The following is a 21,132-nucleotide window of genomic DNA, read 5'->3' on the forward strand; positions in this document are numbered from 1 at the left end:
TACACCAGGAGACATTTACAACAGAGCTATAAACAACACTACTGTCCACCAATATTAAACGGAATAACAAGTTATGACTTTCCATGCCTTCTAGGACATACAGTCATTCATTCTACTTATTGGCCTGGGTAACACATATCCAGTAACACTGGGAAATACACTTGCAATGTACCATTGCCCTTGAAGTGTACCTGCACACTTTCATACACACTTGTGTACTCTACAACTGCACAGTGAAGAAAAAGATAACTGAGAAGCAGAAGCTCACTCTTGTGAGCGCTGGAGCCACAAGCAAAAAAGGTCTGCGTAACTCACTCTCAGCAACTTAACCGTTCCTCCAAAAAATAACATCGAATACTACCAGCATCGATGCAGTAGAAACCAGTGCTAAATAAACAAATGCAAGCCCACAGTTTCTGTCAGGATCCTCACCAGGACCCCTAGTTTTCAGTCCCAGTCCCGAATGCCAGCTTCGCCCCACCTCCTATCACATCCTCCTCAGGCCTGGTGGAAAGCCTCATCTCAGAGAGCAAAACTGAGAGCAACTCTGGCCGAAAGGCCATCCTCATGACCACAGAACATTATCTGTAGCCACGGGAAATGAAGAACCCTCGAGTTACCAACAGAATGCCCGAAGTGCAGCATATGTACAAAAGGGACGCGGGCAAGCCGCCACCACAAAGCTGAATGTGCCTCGGAAAGTCGGCTTATCCAGGAAACTTCCCTCAGGACTGTTCTTTGCTCCAGACTATGACCCAGGACTATTTCCCATGCTTCGAGTATCTTTACTGTTTCCTACCATGGGTGCTCATCCAATCCTAAAATATGCCAGGATATTTCAGAAAATCTTGGCATTCCTAGAACACTGTGTCTGTAAATAAGACCAGGACAGATTTGGAATTTAAAAAGGCAAACTTGAGGCTCAATGAATGAATCTATGCACAGGTTAGATGAAAGGTCTTATCTCATGGGATTTTTCTACCAAATTCTCCCCACCCTTGATATCCCATTATAATTACAGATGACTCAGAAGTTTAGAAGACGAAACTCTGGGGAAAGTATTTCTAAAGTGGGTATAATACAATATTAGGGATGGCAAATGCAAACACGCGATTTCTAGAGAGCACAGGCTAAGTCTGAGCCACATGTGCTCACCACGAACATGTTTGCGGCAGTACGGCAATTCCCCAAACAACGTGAAAATTAGTGGTGTGAGTCAAAGACACACAAAAGTTTTTACTGAGATAGCATTAGATTTTCTAATGACTTTGTGATCCATCACTGCTCTAACAGTGCTCTTGGAAATATACCACTCATTGGTGTCCGAACAAAACAGTCGTTTGCTGTCCTATCTGCTTTTCCCAAAAGTGGACTAATTAATAAAGCGGCTGCATTAACTCAAGTTATATTGAATATGAAAAGTGAAAGGGAAAAAGGAACTCTCTGAGGAGAAAAAAGACGAAGAGTCACCCCGACATACATAAATGAATCTGCGGATTTTCAGTCCAGAACAAAGAGAAGAATCAGGCACCTACCTGCCTCAATCCGTGGAGCTCGCAACTCCTGATCTTAGGGTGATGGGTTCAGGCCCCCACTGGGTGTAGAAATTACTTAAAATCAAAATTTTAAAAAAGAAAAAGAAAGATCGAAGTTAAGAAACAAAGGGTAGGAACACAGTAAAAAGGATGGGGGGAGCATGGAAGAACAGAAGAGCAGTGACCGTTGGGGAAACTGGTTACAGAAGTTCCTTTGGCATCAGACCCATCTGGTTCGACGGAAGGACGACTGATAGGGCTGCACTGGACATACCTAGAGTCAGTTGGAAGAGAGTTGCCCAAGTTCACCTACAAATTAAGTGAAGTCTATGGCTAGCTCAAGGCAGAGTTCACAGGGTCAAAGTCCAGATAACCAGGCTACCAAAAAAAGAAAAAAACAAACAAAACTAGCTGTTCACATTCTCACTTCCCAGACGGTTCCGGTCCAACAAATTCTAGCTAATGTCACTGATATGGAAAACAAACAATCTTTGTTTATAAGAAGAAAAAATTTAACTTACCCCAACCAGAAGAGGGTAGAGGAGAGGGAACACAATGGACACACACTTAGAAATATAGAATTTATTTATATTCACGGTGAGACAGTTTCACATTTTGTACATGGTTACCGGAAGAGAGACAATACTCTCCGAGTATAACACGGCATGACATTGCCATCCAACATTGCTTATGCTGTGTGAGTCGGGAAACACTTATTTCCCCTTAAAAAATTTAAGGCTCAGTTTCCAAAAGGTAATTTTTCCACTTATTTTTCTGTTTAAGGAACTGGCAACATTCTGAAAGAAACCTCAAAGGGGTGGAGGGTGAGGGGCTCACTCAGACCCCCGCTGAAGACAACGTGACGTGTGGTTGTTAAGGGCTCCTCCTGTTTGAAAACACATTTCAGTACAACATCAAATCAGGAGATAGGAGAGGCACTAGATATAGATCTTTAGTGTACAAACAAGGAAAACTTAATAAAACTTTATCAGCAGTTGCCAGCTAAAAGGATTTATTCAAAATTCACCTACCTATAAACACACACAGTAACCTGCACACACTTTTCTTTGGTACAGCTGACCAAATTGAAGTTCGCCTCTAACACACTATTAAAAAAAATATTTACATTTGCTTTCAACTTTCAGATCAAGTGGCCACAAATCTGCCCTTTCTCCTAAAGAACATCCTCCATTTTTCTTTTCGATCTTGCAGTAGAAGGTAACCATGGAGGGGACCCTGAACCGATGTGTGATCTCACTGTTCAAGGGACTGAAGGAGAGGTAAGGGGAGAAGGAGTGAGAAAATTAATCACCAAGAGAGCAAGGGGGATTTTTTTTGAGAAACACAGTGAGTTCCAAAAGTGTTTGAGAAGCACTTTTTCCCTGCAGAAGTATTTCATTTGATTAATGATGATGTCATCATCTTACAAAAGGCAGGATCTGTTTCAACTCAGTGAACTACCTTACAATTCATGAGGCTACTGCTATAGCGACAACAAAAGCCGAAACGCCCCCTACCCCGCTGGGTTCTGCTTTTGGCATAAAGAGGTAGAGACAATCCAACCTGTAGAAAAGATTAACAGCAGCAGCAAATAAACCAAAACAGTAAAACAAAACTACACTCTACTCCCTCGCCAAAAAACCCCAGCACATTCCATTTCTAGGGGCTGGTTCTGGGAAGCCAAACTTGATGACCAGGGTAGCACGGAGTCCGACTCAGAGAGACCCGTTGCCCACAAGCATCTTGCTGTAATTCTTCTGCTGCTCCTCCTTGAAGGTGTCCTTCACCTTTGCTCTCTTCAGCCCTCCATCCCTGGGATTAAAAAAGCAAATAAATAAGATACAGACCCAACAGCGGGTTAACAAGCATGAGCTGCTAATACCTGGTTGTGCCACGACACTTAAATGGCCATGGGCCAAAGAACGCAGGCTTTGAAAGCAGAAAGACCCAGGTTTCAGTCCCTGTTCTACCATGCACCACAGCGGAGTACTTTGGGGAAGGAGCAAGCCCTCTGACGCTTGACTAGCATATAGAATAAAAAAGTCAGGGGCGCCTGGGTGGCTCAGTCAGTTAAGTGACCGACTCTGATTGTGGCTCAGATCATGATCTCAGAGTCAAGAGGTCAAACCCCGCATGAGGCTCTGCACCAGGCATGGAACCTCCTTGGGTCTCTTCCTCTGCCTCCACCCCTAGCCTCTCTCTCTCTCTCTCTAAAAGAATAAGTTAAAGAAATAAACAAAATATAGAGCAATATCTCCACACAGTTTCTTTTTAGAATTTGGGGTCGCTATACTCATATTTGGACTTTATATTAATTGTTTACCTCTCCTTTCCCCCAAGGAAAGCAAAGTATTGTTTTCTTTCATCTAATCAACTTGTGTCTTATGTCAACTAGAAAATCACCTGGAACACTTAAAATATACACACAAGTAATGGTGAGGGTACTGTATGTATATGGGTAAATTACTTAAAGATAGATGGGTTAATCATTATTCATATCTAATCCTATGTCTACCAACTTGTATTTTCATTCAAAGCACTACATATTTCAAGTATTTATAATCTTCCCTATTCCAAAACAGACTCCAAATAAAAACAAACAACAAAATCATAAATTGCATTGAAGCAGTAGTTAGTGCCTGTGTAAGCAGCATTCCTGAATTCAGAGCCTGTGAATCTTTGAACTCTGTCCAGAGTGGTAAAAACAGCACTGCCTGGGTTATAAGGACTCTGCACACCTTTCCTTCTTAGGACAACACAAAGAAACAACAAAGTGGAAGCTCTGGCAGGAGACTGGATTATAAGGGGCCACAATTTCTCTCCTAATGTAATGTCTTTGATTTTGAACTCCTAGGGCACATGGACGGTGAACTTGCTTACTTCATACTGTGCCTGTTTAATTTTAACCCAGCTAAGCACGAATGTTTACCAAGTGCTCTCTGATGATGATGAGCGGATCACAGGTTAGCCCATGAACTCAATGCCACGAAGACAGAACTTGACCGACAAACAAGCGCCTGCCTGAACCAAATCCAGACTCAAATCCAGGACACAGCCCACAACAAGTCCTCGACTTGGAATAGACTGAGCTCCACACATCTTCCAGGGGCTCAGCTGGAGGAAATTCCCTTGAAACAGGTTATAAATTGTTGTTAGCTCCCCAGAATTGTCCCCCAAAGCCTCTTTTATCCAAAGGAGCTACCTCTAAGTATTCACTGCATTTATGTGAATTCTGAATAGTAAGAACTCAGTGGCAGAGGGAGAGGCAGAAGAAAGACCATTCTTTCTTTCCTAAGGTCCAGGCCAAAACTGACGAAAAAACAACATTTGCCCCAAGCATCCTGACATTATTTTGAGGCAACTCTCCTAAGCACCGAGAAAACACACTGCTCTGAGCACCCCAACTGTGCCTTACCCCTTCTAGAGACTTTAAAGTTTTGCCCAATTCCCCTTTGCAATGGCAGCAGATTTGAGTTCCTGAGGAGACCAGCAGCCATATATATAAGCCTGTTTAAGATGATACAGTCGAGTTCCCATTTAATCTAGAAAAAAAATTCATACCGAGTGTGTGAATGACACACACACCTGAAAAGGCGGTGAGGCTTTTATTTTTTAAAGAAGAAGTTAAGTAATTAAAAGTAATCACTTATAACAAAATTGCATACGGCCCAATAAAAGGGAATTGAAAAATTCTGGGGATCATTTTTTTTAGGATTTTTTTTTTAAGGATTATACTTACTTATTTGAGGGAGAGCGCGCACAAGTGGTGATGCGGGGTGGTGGGCAGAGGGAAAGGTTGAAACAGACTCCCCTCCGAGCAGGAAGCCTGACATGGGGCTCATCCCAAGACCCTGAGATCATGACCTGAACTGAAGGCAGATGCTTAACCCACTGAGCCACCCAGGCACCCCCTAAGGATGCTTTCTGACACATTTTGTTTAAGCCAATCTGAATGAGATCTGTCCTGTGGCTGACTTGGGTAGGCTATTATCTTTCAAGGATTTCTTCCTCTCTTCCGTGTCTGAGGCTACTGTTTCAAAGCTCCAAGATTTTCATATGGCTTCAGGGCAGAAGCAGGGCTGAGAAGTCAGGTGAGAAAAAGCAGAGTAAAGAAATGAAAACAAGGAGCAGGAAAGAGAAAGCCGGATGCAGAGTGAACTTGGCTCACTAGGGCATTCATAAGCTAGGACCTGCGGAAGTCCGTCATTTCAGGATGCTGTGGCATCCGTGATTTAGTTTCCCGTATTTCGGCTTAGGTAGTGTGATACAAATATTTGTTTCAGCCTCTCCTGACCCTCATCCTGACCTTAGGGCCAGCCGGGTGGCCGTTAAGTCAGGAACTCACACCCCGGGGCGGTCCGCGGGGCCACCCTCCGCAGCTGCCACTCTAAGGCTCCAGCTGCCTTTGTTTTCTATCAACTTCCTAAACCTTGTTAATTCACACAAGGAATTTTAGAAATGGGTTTTCACTACAGAAATTAGTGGCTTCCTAATTAGCATAACGGATGCCAGAAGCAAGTTTCCTGGGCAAAATGGGTTGTATCAAGATGCATGAATGGAGGGCGCCTGAGGGGCTCAGTCTGTGAAGCGCCTGCCTGCAGCTGGGGTCATGATCCCAGGGTCCTGCGGTCCAGTCCCACATCGGGCTTCTTGCTTAGCGGGAAGCCTGCTTCTCCCTCTGCCTCTGCTTTCCTCTCCCCCTGCTTGTGCGCACACTCTGACAAATTAAGAAACAAAATATTTTAAAAAAAAAAAAAAGGTATATGAATGGATAAAATATTCTGGAGACATCCCCCAGCCTTGCATAAAGAAGTATAAGAATCCAGCTGGCAGGACGCCTGGGGGCCTCAGTCAGTGAAGCGTCTGCCTTGGACTCAGGTCATGAGCCAGCGTCCTGGGATCAAGCCCCACGTTGGGCTCCCTGCTCAGCAGGAAGCCTGCTTCCCCCTCTGCCTCTTCCCTTGCTTGTGTTCTCTTTCTCTCTTTCTGACAAATAAATAAATAAAATCTTAAAAAAAAAAAAAAAAAAGGATCCAGCTAGTCCTTATTAGTTCTTATTCCAGAAGTTTAATTCCTGAGCAGTCCTGGGTCCCTCTGCAGGTTCAGGAGTTCGTGGCAACAGGCTGAGCCTGACTCAGCCAAATCCTGCTCCGAGAATGTGACTCTAAGTGCCTCCAGCAAACTCTTCATGCGAAGTGTTTTGAAAACACCAAAAAAAGATAAACAGGGGAACTTAATGAACTTACAGGATCTGAAGTATGATTCATCTCCCATTATAATGTAGGTAGAGTTACCCCTCACTAATACAGACTGAAAGTATATGCACTTCCCCAAATTCACATAGTGAAGACCTAACCCCCAGTAAGATGGTATTTGGAGATGGAACCCTTGGGAAGTAATTAGTTTTACATGAGGCCTTAAGAGCGGTCACTAATTTTCAAGGTAGGACTAGTGCCCCTATAAGAAGAGACACCTGTGAGCCTGCTGTCTTCTCTCACCCTCTCTCCCCAAATTCACACAAAGGCAAGAAGGTGGCCGTTTGCCAGCTGAAAGGGAGAGAGAGCCTTGACCAGAAAGCGACCTTGCTGGCACCCTGATCTCAGACTACCAGCCTTCAGAACTGTGAGAAAATACATTTCTGCTGTTTAAGCCGCTGGGGCTGTGGTAGTTTGTTACGGCAGCCCAAGCCGACTAATACACTCACCTACACACAACTCTCCTCAAACAAAAAATTAAATCCAAAGTTCCCATAACTAAAATATTTCACTTATTTCCTTTCAAGTCTTTAAGTTTTCTTCAACAGAGTCACAGCGAGCGTTAAGTATGAACAAGCCCATACACTGCCCCTGCTCCCAGGGCCCATTCCCCACCCCCAAATCTATTCTCACTTTCTTCTTCAGCAAAAGAACCTTCCGTTTTAGCTAGACATAGGGCCTTCGGGAACAAAGATGGCATTCGCCAGCCTTCTTATCACATAACTTGAGGTCGAGCCAAGAGGTGGACGTGACATTCCCAGCACCCATCCCGTGCTCTTAAAGAGACGCGTGGGCCCCTACTTCCATTCCTTCCTGCGGGCCATTTTCTCCACGTGGAGTAGCGCTGGAGCAGGCGTCCGGGCCCCTGTGGCGGAGGCACACGGAGGGTGGAGAACACGGAAGGACCTGTCACACCAGCCTGCGCTGCCCACGTTTAAGCAGGAGGGGCAAACCTCTACCTTCTCGAAGCCACCGCCCTTTTACGTAAACCACAGTCACTTTCAGCTAAACCTCTGCTAACCAGTACAATCAATGACATTATTGAAAGTGATTTTTTAATAAAAAGAAAATGACAGTACTTCTGAAAATGTCTTACCAGGGAAGCTCAGTCAACCCTCCTTGCACAGCAATGGCAGACTTAACCCTGTTAGCAAACTGGACGGCGTCTTCTCCTTCCTGGGGAAAAGACAGTTACCAGCACATGGTGGGAATAGAGTTTTCAAATAATTCTTGAATAAATTTATCATAGTCTTCAGATTTGTTTTAAAATGTAAGATTCAGGGGCGGTGGGTGTCTCAGTCAGTTCAGTGTCTGACTCTTGCTCTCAGCTTCGGTCACGATCTCAGGGTGGTAAGATCCAGTCCCACATCAGGCTCCACACTGGGCGTGACACCTGCTTAAGAGAATCTCTCTCCCTCTTCCCCTCTCCCCCACATGCGCGTGTCCTTGCACTCTTTCTCTCTCTTTTCTAAAAAGGAAGATTCACATTTTAGCTCAGCACTGTTCTCAATCATAGAAAATATCATTTGTTCTATCAAGAAAATGAAGTACTGTATTGTTTAATTTGTATCTCTCATGTATATATATTTATTACACTATTAGTCTTCTCCAACATACAACATTCCATAATATCTGTAGGTTCACTAAACCAACAGCAACTGTAAAAACAATTATGGAAAAAAGTCTCTGAATTCAAAATAACCTTATTTGAAGAAACCTGAATACAATTTTTTACTTTAAATGACCCATTTGCTGAGAAAGCAGAAAGGAAGTCCATCTCTAGCTAATGGGGGTAAGGGAGGCACCCAGGATTTTACGTAAGTTTTCTCGCCGTGATCTGACTGACTGAATAAAGCACCAAAGACCAGTTGCTACCTATAGATAGATACCTCTCTGGTCATGGGGGGCATGTACCACACGTCACAGACGATGGCCCAGCTGGTCATCATTCGAAGCAGGTAGCTCACCATGTTGTACTTACTACTGTTCCAAAATGCATCCCCAAACTGAGGGTTATACTGAGAAAAAAGAAAAGAAAATACATCCCAGTTATGAACAAAGTGGTGGCCTCTCTTATCCATATCAGTGGTTCTAAGATGACAAGCCAAACATGTCTATCAGACCCCCAGAAAAAGAGAAGCTACTTCGTTTGACGGAAGGGATTGAAGAAGTAAACCGGGCCAGCTGACTCCTCTGACCCGAACCCCAGAGTGCTGCAACAAGAGGGTTATCCCCCCGAGTCCGAAAGATCAGTCTCCCCACTTAACTGAAGGCAGGCAAAAGTGGGCACCATTACTCTTCTGCTTATTACTGACTATGTCTTCATTACTCAACACGATGCCAGGCACCCTGTCCCCGGGGACCTGTCTGTACACACATCCATAGAGAGAGAAATATCCAGCCAACAGGGAAAAATGCGAACAGTTGGTGAATCTGAGTAACAAGTACACAAAGGCCTTGAGGAAGACCTTATACATAGGAGGTCTTTAGAATTCGCTGGTTGGCTAAATAGTTCTAATATAATGACATCACAATTTCTCCGCCAACCAGCCGTGTGACTGGGAGGCAGATTATATGTCGTCTCTGAGACTCAGTTTACAAACTGAGAAAGTTTAAACTTGTGGTTTCTAAACATTCTGGCTTAGCAGAAAATTATAAATCATTTTCTTCAAATTACATCTAGCGCAGAATGCAATTATGTAAAACAGATTTGAAAAAAGAAAAGACAGATATAGAGAAAAGGGAATGGTGGTGGGGATGTAAATCAGTACAGTCACTAGAGAAAACAGTGTGAGTCCTCAAAGAATCAAAAATGGAACTACCACATGACCCAGCAATCCTGCTTTGGGGTATATAGCCAGAGGAAATGGAAAGATCTTGAAGAGATATCTGTACCCCACAGTCATTGCAGCGCAGTATTCATAAGAACCAAGATCTGGAAACAGCCTACGTGTCTGCCAACAGATGAACTGGGAAGGGAGACGTAGTGTATACCCAATGGAATGCTACTGAGCCGCGAGAAAGAAGGAAAGCTGACATTCGTGACAACAGATGGACCTTGAAAGCACCATGCTAAGTCATGTAACTCAGAGAAAGGTAAGTTCTCTGTAGTATCATTTATATGCAGAGTCTGAAAGAGCTGAGCTGACAGAAACAGAGACTAGGACGGTGGTTCCCCGGGGCCCAGCAGGAGAGCAGACGAGGTGGAGGAACCAGGGAGATGCTGGTCGAAGGGCACAAGCGTTCCGTTCTAAGATAAATGAGTTCTGGGGACCTAATGCACAGCATGGTGACTATAGTTAGAAATACTTGATTATACACTTGAAAGTTGCTAAGAGAACAGCTCTTAAATGTTCTCGCCGTAACAAAGAACTAGTAATTACGTGATCTGACGGAGGTGTTCGCTAAAACTCTGGTGGCGGCAAGCACTTTGCAGTACGTGAGTGTATCAAGCCAACATATGGTATACTATGAACTTAGACGATGTTACAGGTCAATATATTGTAATAAAGCTCGGACAGGGAGAAGGGTATACAAGGGCTTGTTATTCTTTCAGATTTTAAGGTTGAAGTTATATCAAAATAAAGTTACTGAGTCACTGCCCTTTTGGGGGGGCCAGGAAGGGGCACCTGTTTTACCTTAATTGCGACTGGATGTATGGTTCCTCCAATTTCAAAGCTTCCCTTTTTAAACATCATGACTGAAGTGTTGTTGATGCAAGTCCCTGCAGAGCGGTGGAAAGGAGGTGGCTTTTAAAGGTGGGTTTTTTAAACAAACTTTTTTATTTTATTTTATTTTATTTTATTTTATTTTATTTTGTTTTGTTTTATCTGAGAGAGAGTCAGTGAGAATGAAAGAGCACAAGCAGGGGGAGCAGCAGGCAGAGGGAGAAGCAGGCTCCGTGCTGAGCAGGGAGCCCAATGTGGGACTCAATCCCAGGACCCTGGGATCATGACCCGAACCAAAGGCAGACACCTAACTGAGCCATGCAGGCATCCCTCAAACAAATTTTAAAAGGAATTATTTTGATATAAAATAAATCATAGCAAAATCATAGTTTACTCTCATTTTGTGATACAGATCAATCCCTGCTTAAGGAAGTAACTCAACAGCTCTACTCAAATTTCATAACAAACTTTTGCTTTGTTATTAAATGCTCTAGTGATATAACTTCGGCATAATAGGTACAATCTCAATACTTTAAAATAAGGCTCTTTGAGGGGCCCTGGGGTGGCTCAGTCGGTTAAGCGTCTGCATTAGGCTCAGGTCATGATCCTGGGGTCCTGGATCAAGCCCCACAACAGGCTGCCTGCCCAGCCAGAAGTCGCTTTTCCCTCTCCTCGCACTTGTGCTCTCACTATCTCTCTCTCTCTCAAATAAATAAATAAAATCTTTTACAAATAAAAAATAAAAATAAGGACTTTTGAAAAATTATGAACAATACCTGTCCAAGTTCATTACACAGAAATAGTTTTAAGATCAAAAAGGCACCATGACTTCCAAAAACAAAAACAAGAACAAGACATCATGACTTCCATCAAATGTCAAAAGAAAGCAAGGGATTACCAGCCCAGAGAAGGGCAGCTCATTCCTGGGGGACGGCAGATCTGGACCAAGAATGCTGGTCCAGAACCACCCAGCCCTCCCACGCTTTTCGGGCAGGTCCTTGTCAACTAAGGCTTGGTCAGCGGCCGCCCTTCCTTACCTTCAGGAAAGATTAATATGGGTAGTTTTTTCTTATCAGCAATGTGTTCTTTCAGTCTGTGAAGAAGAACAACGGGTCAAAATGCCACCTCCATAAAGGTCTCCCCACACTCTATCTTCACAAATACGATTGTACAGCAAGAAGGAGGGAAAAATAAGACATAAGTAAAGGGAACCAACTCAAATTGGCCCTTTTCAAAAAAGCCGAAGCTCATCTGTACTATTTCCGTTGCTCTCATGTCACAGCTAGCCAACTTCAGTGCCTTCTGCCGACTCCTAACAAAGGATTTGAGGTCATCACGGACATGGGCTCTGGGGCCCCCATGTCAGGAGGGTTGTGTTCTTTTCCATGTACTTATATGTTTGTCATCTGAAAATGGGAATACTGATTGCTGGACCAGTCGGCCTCATGGCCATGAAGAATACAGAAACTCCTTAAATAAGTAGGCTCAGCTGTCCTCTGACACGGACACCATAAAGCTGAGAAGGGGCTTCCACCTTGAGTCCTACCTTCCGTGGGCCAGCCCTGGATTTCCAACTGCTCTCCAGGCGCTGGAAGGCTCACATAGAGACTTAGAGCCCCCAGTGTGCCACTCATTGATAAATACTCTCCAACTGGGTAATAGTTTCACTGACCTTAAACAGATTTCAACAAGGACTTTTCATTTTACTCTGAAAAATAGAGCACGCCTTCATGTTTCTAGAAGCAATAAACCACAGGGCCTGCAGTTAAAGGCCTCAGACAAAAAGCTGTTACCCAATAAAAGCTTCTGGTAGCTCATCTCCATTCCAAATCCTCAAGCCTCCTGTTTCATAAAGAGCTTTAGCTCTGTCTCTAGATGGACTTAAGTGAGAACGGACTTCCGGCAAGAAATCAGCCAACTCTTTACTCAGCAAAACAGGTACGAATTATTTAACTTACAAGGTAGTAATTTTTAATTCTGAAAACTCAGTGACTGGGCTATACCCAAGCCACAGCAACACAAACGCATGGGCCCTCTAATCTCATACTTCCCGCTGTGACTACAGGCTTAAAATTTTTAAGAATGTAGCTAGGACAGGTGATTCAGCAGAAAAAGGTAACCACAAATAAAACTCCACATACTTTAGGTTTAATCCTTGGTACTGCTCAGCCCTCTTTGGCAGGAAGGCCAAGATTTATCAGATTTTATGCTACCCCAAAGGATACCGAGTAACCTTTGTCACTGCTTACCTCTTAGTGACCAAGTGTCGATCCTTCATCTCTGAGCGTTCAAACCAGACATGTGGACAAGCCTTGACCATAGCTCTCTGAATAATTCCCATCAATCCACCATGGACCTGACCAACCTAAAATGCCATGAGACAAAAAGAAACATGTAAAGACACACCTAGGCAAGGAAAGCTTCTTTTTTTTTAAGTACCAGTAAGTTCTTATTCTCCATGAAGAAAAAAGATTGGCCTTCTTCTACTGACTGAAGTTCTTAGGATGTGAATGGCCAAATATAAGCAAAAAGTCTTCTTTAGTAGCACCTTTGAATTTGAAGCTTAAAATACCCTAGCTTTAAAAAGTAGAAGTCTTTCAACGTAGTTATGATAGTAGAAAGGCAGATTAAAAGTACACTGAAATACCACTTCACTGAGCTGCTCTTACCATGGCATAGCATCCATCCGTCGTCAAGATCAAGACGTCTATTGGGGAAGTATGGTTGGCAACACAAATGCCCCCCTTCTGGGGTCTGTACTGCCTGCAATTACAAACAATGGTAAAAAAAAAAAAAATAAACCTGAAGAATTGTCATTACTTTGCAGAACAGCTTCCATAGATTCATCCTATTTTGCTTTAAAAAGAACATTAAAAAATACAGTTTCAAAGTATATGGTCCCATCTTAAAAAGGTTACCTCCAGGCAGTGTGATGGGAGTGGGGTAAGAGTTCAGGAAAAGGGGCCAATGACTTGCCCTTTATATATATTTACATTGTTTTTTTGTAATTGTCCATTTTCCTTTTATAATGAAAAAGGATGATTTAAAAATATTTGACTGAGTTATAAAGAATCCATAAATTTAATATTGTGATATACAAGCTTCACTCAAGTACTTCCCTACAACTGCAGTCTTCGTAAGCATCACCTTTAGTGACCCACAGTGACCCACAGAGTCAATTTACTGTAGTTTCCTCCCTCCGATCCCCTTAAAAGGAGGTTGGCAAACTTTTCCTATTGAGGGCCAGATAATAAGTATCTGAGGTTTTGCAAACCAGCCAATCCCTGTCAAAACTACTAGACTCTGCTGTTTTGACACAAAGGCAGTCACAGACGATATATAAGTGAATGAGCATGGCTATGTTCCAATAAAACTTTCTTCACAAACAAACAGACGGCAGGCTGCATTTGGCCTCTAGGCCCGTAGTTCAGCTGCCGACCTCTGTCCTAGAGTTCAACCAGTATTTGACACTAATGAAGCAAAGCAGTCTTCATTGGCCCAATACAGAAAAGAAAGAACCAAATGCATAACAACTTTAGTATGCTTTCCTTAAAATTAGAAGAAATTCTATACATAATAAGTTGTGAACTCTCTATGTAATTAAAACACCTTTTTTTTTTTTTAAAGATCTCATCTATCTATTTATCTGACAGACAGAGATCACAAGTAGGCAGAGAGGCAGGCAGAGAGAGAGAGGGGGAAGCAGGCTCCCTGCTGAGCAGAGAGCCCGACGCAGGGCTCGATCCCAGAACCCTGGGATCATGACCCGAGCCAAAGGCAGAGGCTTTAACCCGCTGAGCCACCCAGGTGCCGCTAAAACACCTTTTCTATAGATAGTAGCTCTTTTAACCACAGTTCTACCAAAGCATTTTCTCATCCCCAAAACTCACAGCTCAAAGTCAAAATCATGTAATTTTAGAAACTTAAGGGGCCTTTTATGTTGGTAACACATGGTAAGGCCAAAGAAGAGAATGTCTCCCTTCCACAAATGAGGCAGAAAGATCCAGTCAACAAAAAAAGAGAGGCTTTTCCAAAACTTTTAAAACAATGAAGTTAAAGGTAAAAAGAATAAAAGTGAGTTAACAGAAAAGTAATTCAAAAGCAATCCAAGTTCCTTCAGTCGGCTACTAATGTCCGCCAGGTACCACTCTCCTCTGCTGGTAGGGGTGAGGGAAGCAGAGTGCAGTGATCCGTCTTCAGGCTCAGTTACGGAACGTTGGGACAGCAGGGCTGAGGCTCGGAAGCAGCCTCACGGGCTAACAATCCGTCCTCCGTCCCCGACACCACAGGCCTGTCAACGGCCTCACTTCTCACCTCCCCACAGACCCGGCTCACAGCCTGACTCTGCCACAAACTAGTCATGTGACCTCAGCCAGCCAGTCCCAGAGTTTCCCCTGTTCACCTACACAACAGGACAGCAGTGCCTGCCCAGGGGGACGACCTAGGAGAAGCACAGGCCTGGCCTGCACCCCAGAAATGCCCAATTATCAAGGGTCATTACATTCTTATGTGGTTCCTTCAGCAAATGGATGGCTTTTTAAAAGTGTTTCATGCGGGTGCCTAGGTGGCTCGGTGTTTAAGCGTCTGCCTTCAGCTCAGGTCGTGGTCTCGGGGTCCTGGGATCGAGCCCCGCGTTCAGGCTCTCTGCTCGGCGGGAGGCTGCTTCCCCCTCTCTCTCTGCCTGCCTCTCTGCCTGCTTGTGATCTCTGTCCATCAAGTAAATAAATAAAAATCCTTAAAAAAAATAATAAAAGTGTTTCATGCAAGACTGTCACGTGTGTGATGCTCTAAGCAGCAGGGACAAACATACTGGAAGCACGCTGACTTCACCTGCTTCCTCTGGGTTTAGGGACAGAAGGCAGACAGAAGGCAGACAGAAGGAGCTGGCGGACACTCACTTGTTATGATAATGAATGGTGCCGGAGAGGGCTCGTACACAGATGCGGCAGCAGGTCAGGTGGACCAGTTCACTCAACCAGTTTTTGAGGCTGAAAGAAAGAGAAAACGGTGCGTGGTAGGCACTCCTAGGAAACAAAACAATAAAACCCTCGACGTGCTCCTCCCAGCAGCCTGTGCTCTGAAACACACGCACCGTTCACTTCTTAAAGTCGCACTGAGACGTTCAGACAAAACTCCAGTGGAAAACAGCTCCCACCCGACAAGACTCCCAGGACAGATTCCTGACCATGAGAAGCGGAGGTTTCTTCGGTCTCACCCCGGTGAGCCTGACCATGTGTTTCCTTTCCCGCCCCCATTTCCCCCTTGAGAACGAATTTCTAACCAGGTACACGAAAGTGTGATGGCATGTCAAATACAAACTATGGCTATTAAAGAGGCCAAATTTTAATAAGTACGTCAAGGCCATAAATCTGATGCGATACATAGGGATCAAATATTCTTCTTGTGGACACCGCTAAAAGAAGTGACCATCCTATTTATGGCTGAGTGGAAGGGAACATTTCACCTGCTGTCTGGCAGCTGCCCAACCAGTGTGGTTCCTATAACCAACAAACTGATGCCAATGAAAGCCAAGGTAACCCTGAAAAAGACAAGGTAATACAAAAGTTAATTGCACGGTAAGGGACCAAGGGAAGTAACAGTTCATAAATCATGAGACTGAAAATAAGTTCTTTTCCCACTACACTATGGAATACGGTGCTGCCAGTAAAAGAACTGAGTAAATCTATAGATTCTGACATGTAAGAGTGGTCCTGGGTACATTCTGAGAGGGAAAAAAAGCAAAATAAATTTCAAAATAACATGTAGAGTACGATAGCATTTTTCAAAATCATACCAAGCATAACATACAGGTGTATACAGAAGGCCTAGAAACAAACGTACTCACAAAACTCTCAAACTCAATCATGTAACCCCCCCAGGGTGAAACAGGCTGTGAGAAGGATAAATGAAAACATTTGCCCTTTTGCTTTTCTGAATTATTTTGTTTTTAAATATACTCATATTAACTGCTTGAATAATATAAGAAAAAATTTTTATATTGTATGAAGGACTACTTTTCAACAAGTAGTGACCTTACTTTGTCCAGGATACACTGGTGGGCATAGTATGATTGTAACTATCTTCCAAAGGTCTAAAAATAACTTGCTCTTATGTGTTTTTTAATGATGGGGGGAGATACAATTCAAATTTTTCTCAAAATTTGTGACATCTATGAGAACTCTCACGTTGGCTTACTTAAACAGGAAACCAGAAGTTTTTATTTTTTATTTGCTTTAAAGCAAATAGCAGGAAAAGCCCTTTCATAATAAGAACACCAAATGATAGCACCATGCAGAAACCCTTTAATGTAAGTCTGTTGTCCTTCCGTATGCTCCTGCTAACATAGGAGTTAGTAACAAGCTGACTCACAATACCACTAATCTCCACATAGACCCTTTCTATTTTTGAAAGGTGCTTTTAATATTCATTTAATATTCATTTGAACCACTTCAAAAAGAAAATAGTTATTTTCAGAAATGTAAGCAGAATTACACAAAAAGATGATAATGAGATTTAAAATCTTTCAAAATAAATGGGGCTTCCTTATCAACACATTGTTAAGGCATTAAGCCTCATTAAAGTTTTAAAAAATAGGAAAAGCAAAAGCCTTGTTAAAGTCTTGGCTTAAGACCTTGTGACAGAGCAATTTGAAGGTCAGATTCAGTTTTCTTCCGATGCCATATTTTCATGCTAACCACGGATGCAATAACTAAATCCCCATTTAATTTTCTCCAATTTTGCAAAAGTTTTAAAATAAAGGTTTGCTACCTTTCCCTAATGAGAATCATTTGTTCCCACACATTAAGTCAGAAGGGGTTACCTTTGAACACATTTAACAACTGGGTTTAAACTAGTGCAAGTTTTTATTTGCTGGATTAACAGACCAGAAACTTCTGGTTTCCCGTTTAAATAAGCCAACATGAGAGTTCTCATAGATGTCACAAGTTTTCAGCCACAGTCTGTTTTTTAGGAGTTTTACTGAGATACAATTACCCTGAGAATTGTATCTGAGAATACAGTTTCCCCATTTAAAGTAGTCCATGGTTTCGGCATATTTACCAAGTTGTGCAATCATCAACACAATCAATTTTAGCACAATCTGCTTTTTGAGTGGTGACTTTGTCGCAACGGCTCATCTTCTAAAGCATGTACCCGGCCATTCCTTCGCCCTGAAGAGGATGCACGGAGAGTGGGAGTCTCCATTCTTCTCTTGCCTTCTTCTTCTTGGGTGCTGACACGGCTGGCTTATCCTACATCTGTGGTTTCTTTGCAAGAATCTTCTCTGTTACTTCTTTAGTTTGTGAGTGTTAGTTTAATCTATGTAGATCACAGAATCATAACACCATTTGCTGGCCCCCGCAGCAGGAGAAAGCTAACAGACAAATGAGGGCATCTCCAAGACTCGGTGTTGCAAAAATCCTCACTCTCCCTCCAGTGGCCTTGGATACAGACCCTGGCTCATGGGCCAAGTGCAGGTGTAATAGCGAATCTATACAGTCAACTTTACTGAAGCTGCATTTTTTTTTTTTAATAAAAACAGACTAAATGGAAGCTCTAACTATAAGCCTAGAAATATCTACTACAAAAAAGCGCAACTATGTCCTTCATGCATACTGAGGGACAGTCCTGCACTTGTTCAGAGTAAATGAACACCCCCTCAGTTGGGGAACACTGGCTTAAGGTTCAAGCAAAAGTATATGTGAAAACCTGAATTCCACTTTATTAGCAGAGCTACAATCATTTCCAAAAGACATACTGTGCCTCAACTGGCAAACCGGCAATATGGGCCAAAAAAAAAAAAAAAAAAAAAGCCACACAGAAAGAACTTAGAAATGTGCCTCTGCCTATACTTAAGCAATCTCTTCAGTTGTAACAAACCTAAATGAAGCAAGTGTAGTCCACCCTAGGGAGGGTCAAACGGTTCTAAGTCCTGTGCCAGTTTAAGGGGGCTGAGAGCAAATGCCTGGAAAGCTCTGTTGAGAGGGGCCAAGGCGATGTCCAGGGAAATTAGGCAAGACCATCCGCAGGAACACTGTGACTCGTGCCTATGCCTACGACCCGCCGTTGCCATGCTGGACACACTCTGGCCACCTGCACTCCATCCTCGGCCCAGCGTCACTCTGCTCCTCTGAGGTCCCCACGGTGGCTCCAGTAGACCGCACAGGAAAGGACCCCCTCCTCGGAGGCATTCCAGCTCAGAACCAGAAGGTGACACAGCTGGGAGCTTTTAATGAGAAAAGTGAATCATGACAGAACTTGGTGGAACAAATTCCGTCCTTTAAATGGCTTTCTCTCCCATGCTAACCACTCAGTAATTTTTTCTCTCCTATGCACCTGTGACCTGCTACAGGCCAGCAAGGAAAGGCAGTTACAGTTCGGCGGACTCTGGCCAAGGCAAAACCAGAAATCCTCTCTTCTCTTCGCCAACTTCCTTTTGCGTCTATCCTCCGATGGTTTATGACCGAAAGAACAACATGGATCCAGACGGACATGTATTCGCTTCTGAATACACACCTTCATTTGGGGAAAAAATGTGAAAGAACAGATACTTTGCATGTTCCTGGGGAGTCCCAGTTGGTGGTGTTTTGCAGGTAGGAAGGGGTGAAGTCACTGCCCTAATACTCGCCTGAGGCCATCACATACGTGATTTAAAAAGAAAGCTGAACCAATGATACCGTCAATCACTGGGCAGGAGACGTACCTCAGGGGTAGCAGGACACAGTAGCGCACTAGGACACCCAGCACCCACACCGCGGTGAGCCGCAGACTGATATACTGGAAATTCATGTTGGTCCTTGTGAGGAGATTCCATGACACCAGCTCCTCTGAGGAGAATCTCTGGGTCACTTCATCTTCCACAATGGCTTCCAAGCCCTTCTTGGAGAAATAAAACGCGTCAGACAGCTCAAAGTCCCTTCCTCGCAGACCAGAGAGCCCTTTTTCCATGGGTGATTCATCTCTTTGGATAATACCTTAAAAGAAAGCATCAGGACATGAGAAAATGCCGTATGACACAGGAACCGAGCAATGGGGCAACTTGGTGCAGAAGACGGTTCAACAAACTTTGCGGGTAACAGGAAGCAGATTTCAAAAACAAAACACAAGTAACTGCAGCAGGCAAAGAAGCGGAATCAGTCAATCTGCATAAAAGGATCGCTACCCAACGCACTCAACGCCTCACAAAGAAATCCAGTCCTCGATAGCCCTTTTCTTGGTGCACTGCCTCCCTACACACCATTAGGGAAAGAAGTTACAAAACCAACTCTCTCCAAGCATGGATCTAGGCTGCATAAAAATAAAACCTTCTGTTTTCCCTGATAAAAACCATAACATCAAAAGCAAGCAAAATGGCCAAAGGTATTTACCACAAATGGCAAATATGGCAAATGCTGATGTTTCTAAAATGTACAAATCATTTTCTAAGAAAATCGGTCTCAAGGTCACAAACTGAATTCATAAAAACATTAATAGTTAATAGACCAAAACCTCTTACTAGCAAAGAAATGGGAATTAGACAAAGATTGCCCTTTTTACATCATCAAATCAGCAACATTTTTGTTTAGTGATAAAGTTTAATGACACAAATAAGTATTTTCATACTCAATTTGTGTGAATGTGGAACTAGAATTAGTAGCAAGTTTGTCAAAATCCCTTTCACATGAAGAGACTAAAAACAGGTTCGCTGATGATTCAGTGATTCTGATTTTAGGAATCTAACCCAAGAAAATAATCAGAAATCTAGGCAAAAATATTCACTGTAGCATTTTCCGTTAAAATCGATCCAGACAACATGACACAATGCCTCTAATAAATAGTGTAGTTATTACCTTAATGTTAAGTGGAAAAGAAAAAAGCAGGATCTAAAACTATAGTTTAACTAACTTTAGGAAATAGATACACCTAAAAACAATGTCAAGAAGCCCACATTAAGTGGTTAACTCTGGGCAATATGATTAGATTTTCCTCTTTATGCTGTTATTACCTTTCCCATAAAGAAAATAATTCAAAGATTTTTAAAGTAGCATAAATTTTGTAAATTGAAAAAAATGATCACTGCCACCCAGTTCTGACTACTAAATAAGAATCACAGGTGAGAGGATCTGTAATCAAAGAGCAGCTATATATACAATGACATAACTGTCCAATCTTAGCTCTGGGGTGTGTTGCAAAGGAATTTACCTCCTAAATTAGAAAAGCCTTTCCTTTTGAGATGGAGATTAAGATATTAAATTCCCTATAAGAAAATGGCCTCTGATTTCCTCACTTTCCAGTTTACTAAGAAATCAGTGAGGAGAGTGTTCTCCATCCCCTGGAGAACAGGTACACGCATCCCTAGAAGGAGAGGTGATGATACTTCATTTCTTCTGAAGGAAGAGCATCATGGTCTATGAGAAAAAAAAGTAAAGAGAACCCAGAGTCCAGAGTCAAGTTCTGTTTAGGACAGTCACCGGCTCTTACGCTCTGCGTCATTCTGTGGGTCACCTAACTTGGTGTCCTCCTTTATAAAATTGGAGGTGGGAAATTTTTTAGTTTCTTTATAGGGCTAAAGTTCCACGATTTTACTTTTGGGTTTTTTTGGTAGTTTTTGCCTGCTTGTTTTTACCAACATGCAAATCTAATACCTTATCACCATAAGAATTAGAACAATAAAATAAGCTCTTGAATGATTAGATT

General features: G+C 42.9%; 1 protein-coding gene across 5 annotated transcripts in view; it reads right to left on the reverse strand.

Moving 5' to 3' along the window:
- Positions 1-2,102: 2,102 nt before the first annotated feature.
- The window catches only part of GPAT3 (glycerol-3-phosphate acyltransferase 3), an 84,719-nt gene continuing 65,689 nt past the window's right edge, over positions 2,103-21,132 (reverse strand). For all 5 annotated transcript variants that reach the window (XM_059144191.1, XM_059144114.1, XM_059144029.1 and 2 more), the window contains 10 exons: positions 19,160-19,430; positions 15,923-15,997; positions 15,357-15,446; positions 13,128-13,221; positions 12,708-12,823; positions 11,496-11,551; positions 10,429-10,514; positions 8,680-8,808; positions 7,887-7,966; positions 2,103-3,347 (listed from right to left, as the gene is read on the reverse strand). In XM_059144191.1, coding sequence (XP_059000174.1) covers positions 3,251-3,347; positions 7,887-7,966; positions 8,680-8,808; positions 10,429-10,514; positions 11,496-11,551; positions 12,708-12,823; positions 13,128-13,221; positions 15,357-15,446; positions 15,923-15,997; positions 19,160-19,430 — 1,094 coding nt within the window. In that variant the 3' untranslated portion in view covers positions 2,103-3,250. The remainder of the gene's footprint in view (positions 3,348-7,886; positions 7,967-8,679; positions 8,809-10,428; positions 10,515-11,495; positions 11,552-12,707; positions 12,824-13,127; positions 13,222-15,356; positions 15,447-15,922; positions 15,998-19,159; positions 19,431-21,132) is intronic.

The sequence above is a fragment of the Mustela lutreola genome, chromosome 1, assembly GCF_030435805.1.
Source record: "Mustela lutreola isolate mMusLut2 chromosome 1, mMusLut2.pri, whole genome shotgun sequence".
Classification (NCBI taxonomy): Eukaryota; Metazoa; Chordata; class Mammalia; order Carnivora; family Mustelidae; genus Mustela; species Mustela lutreola.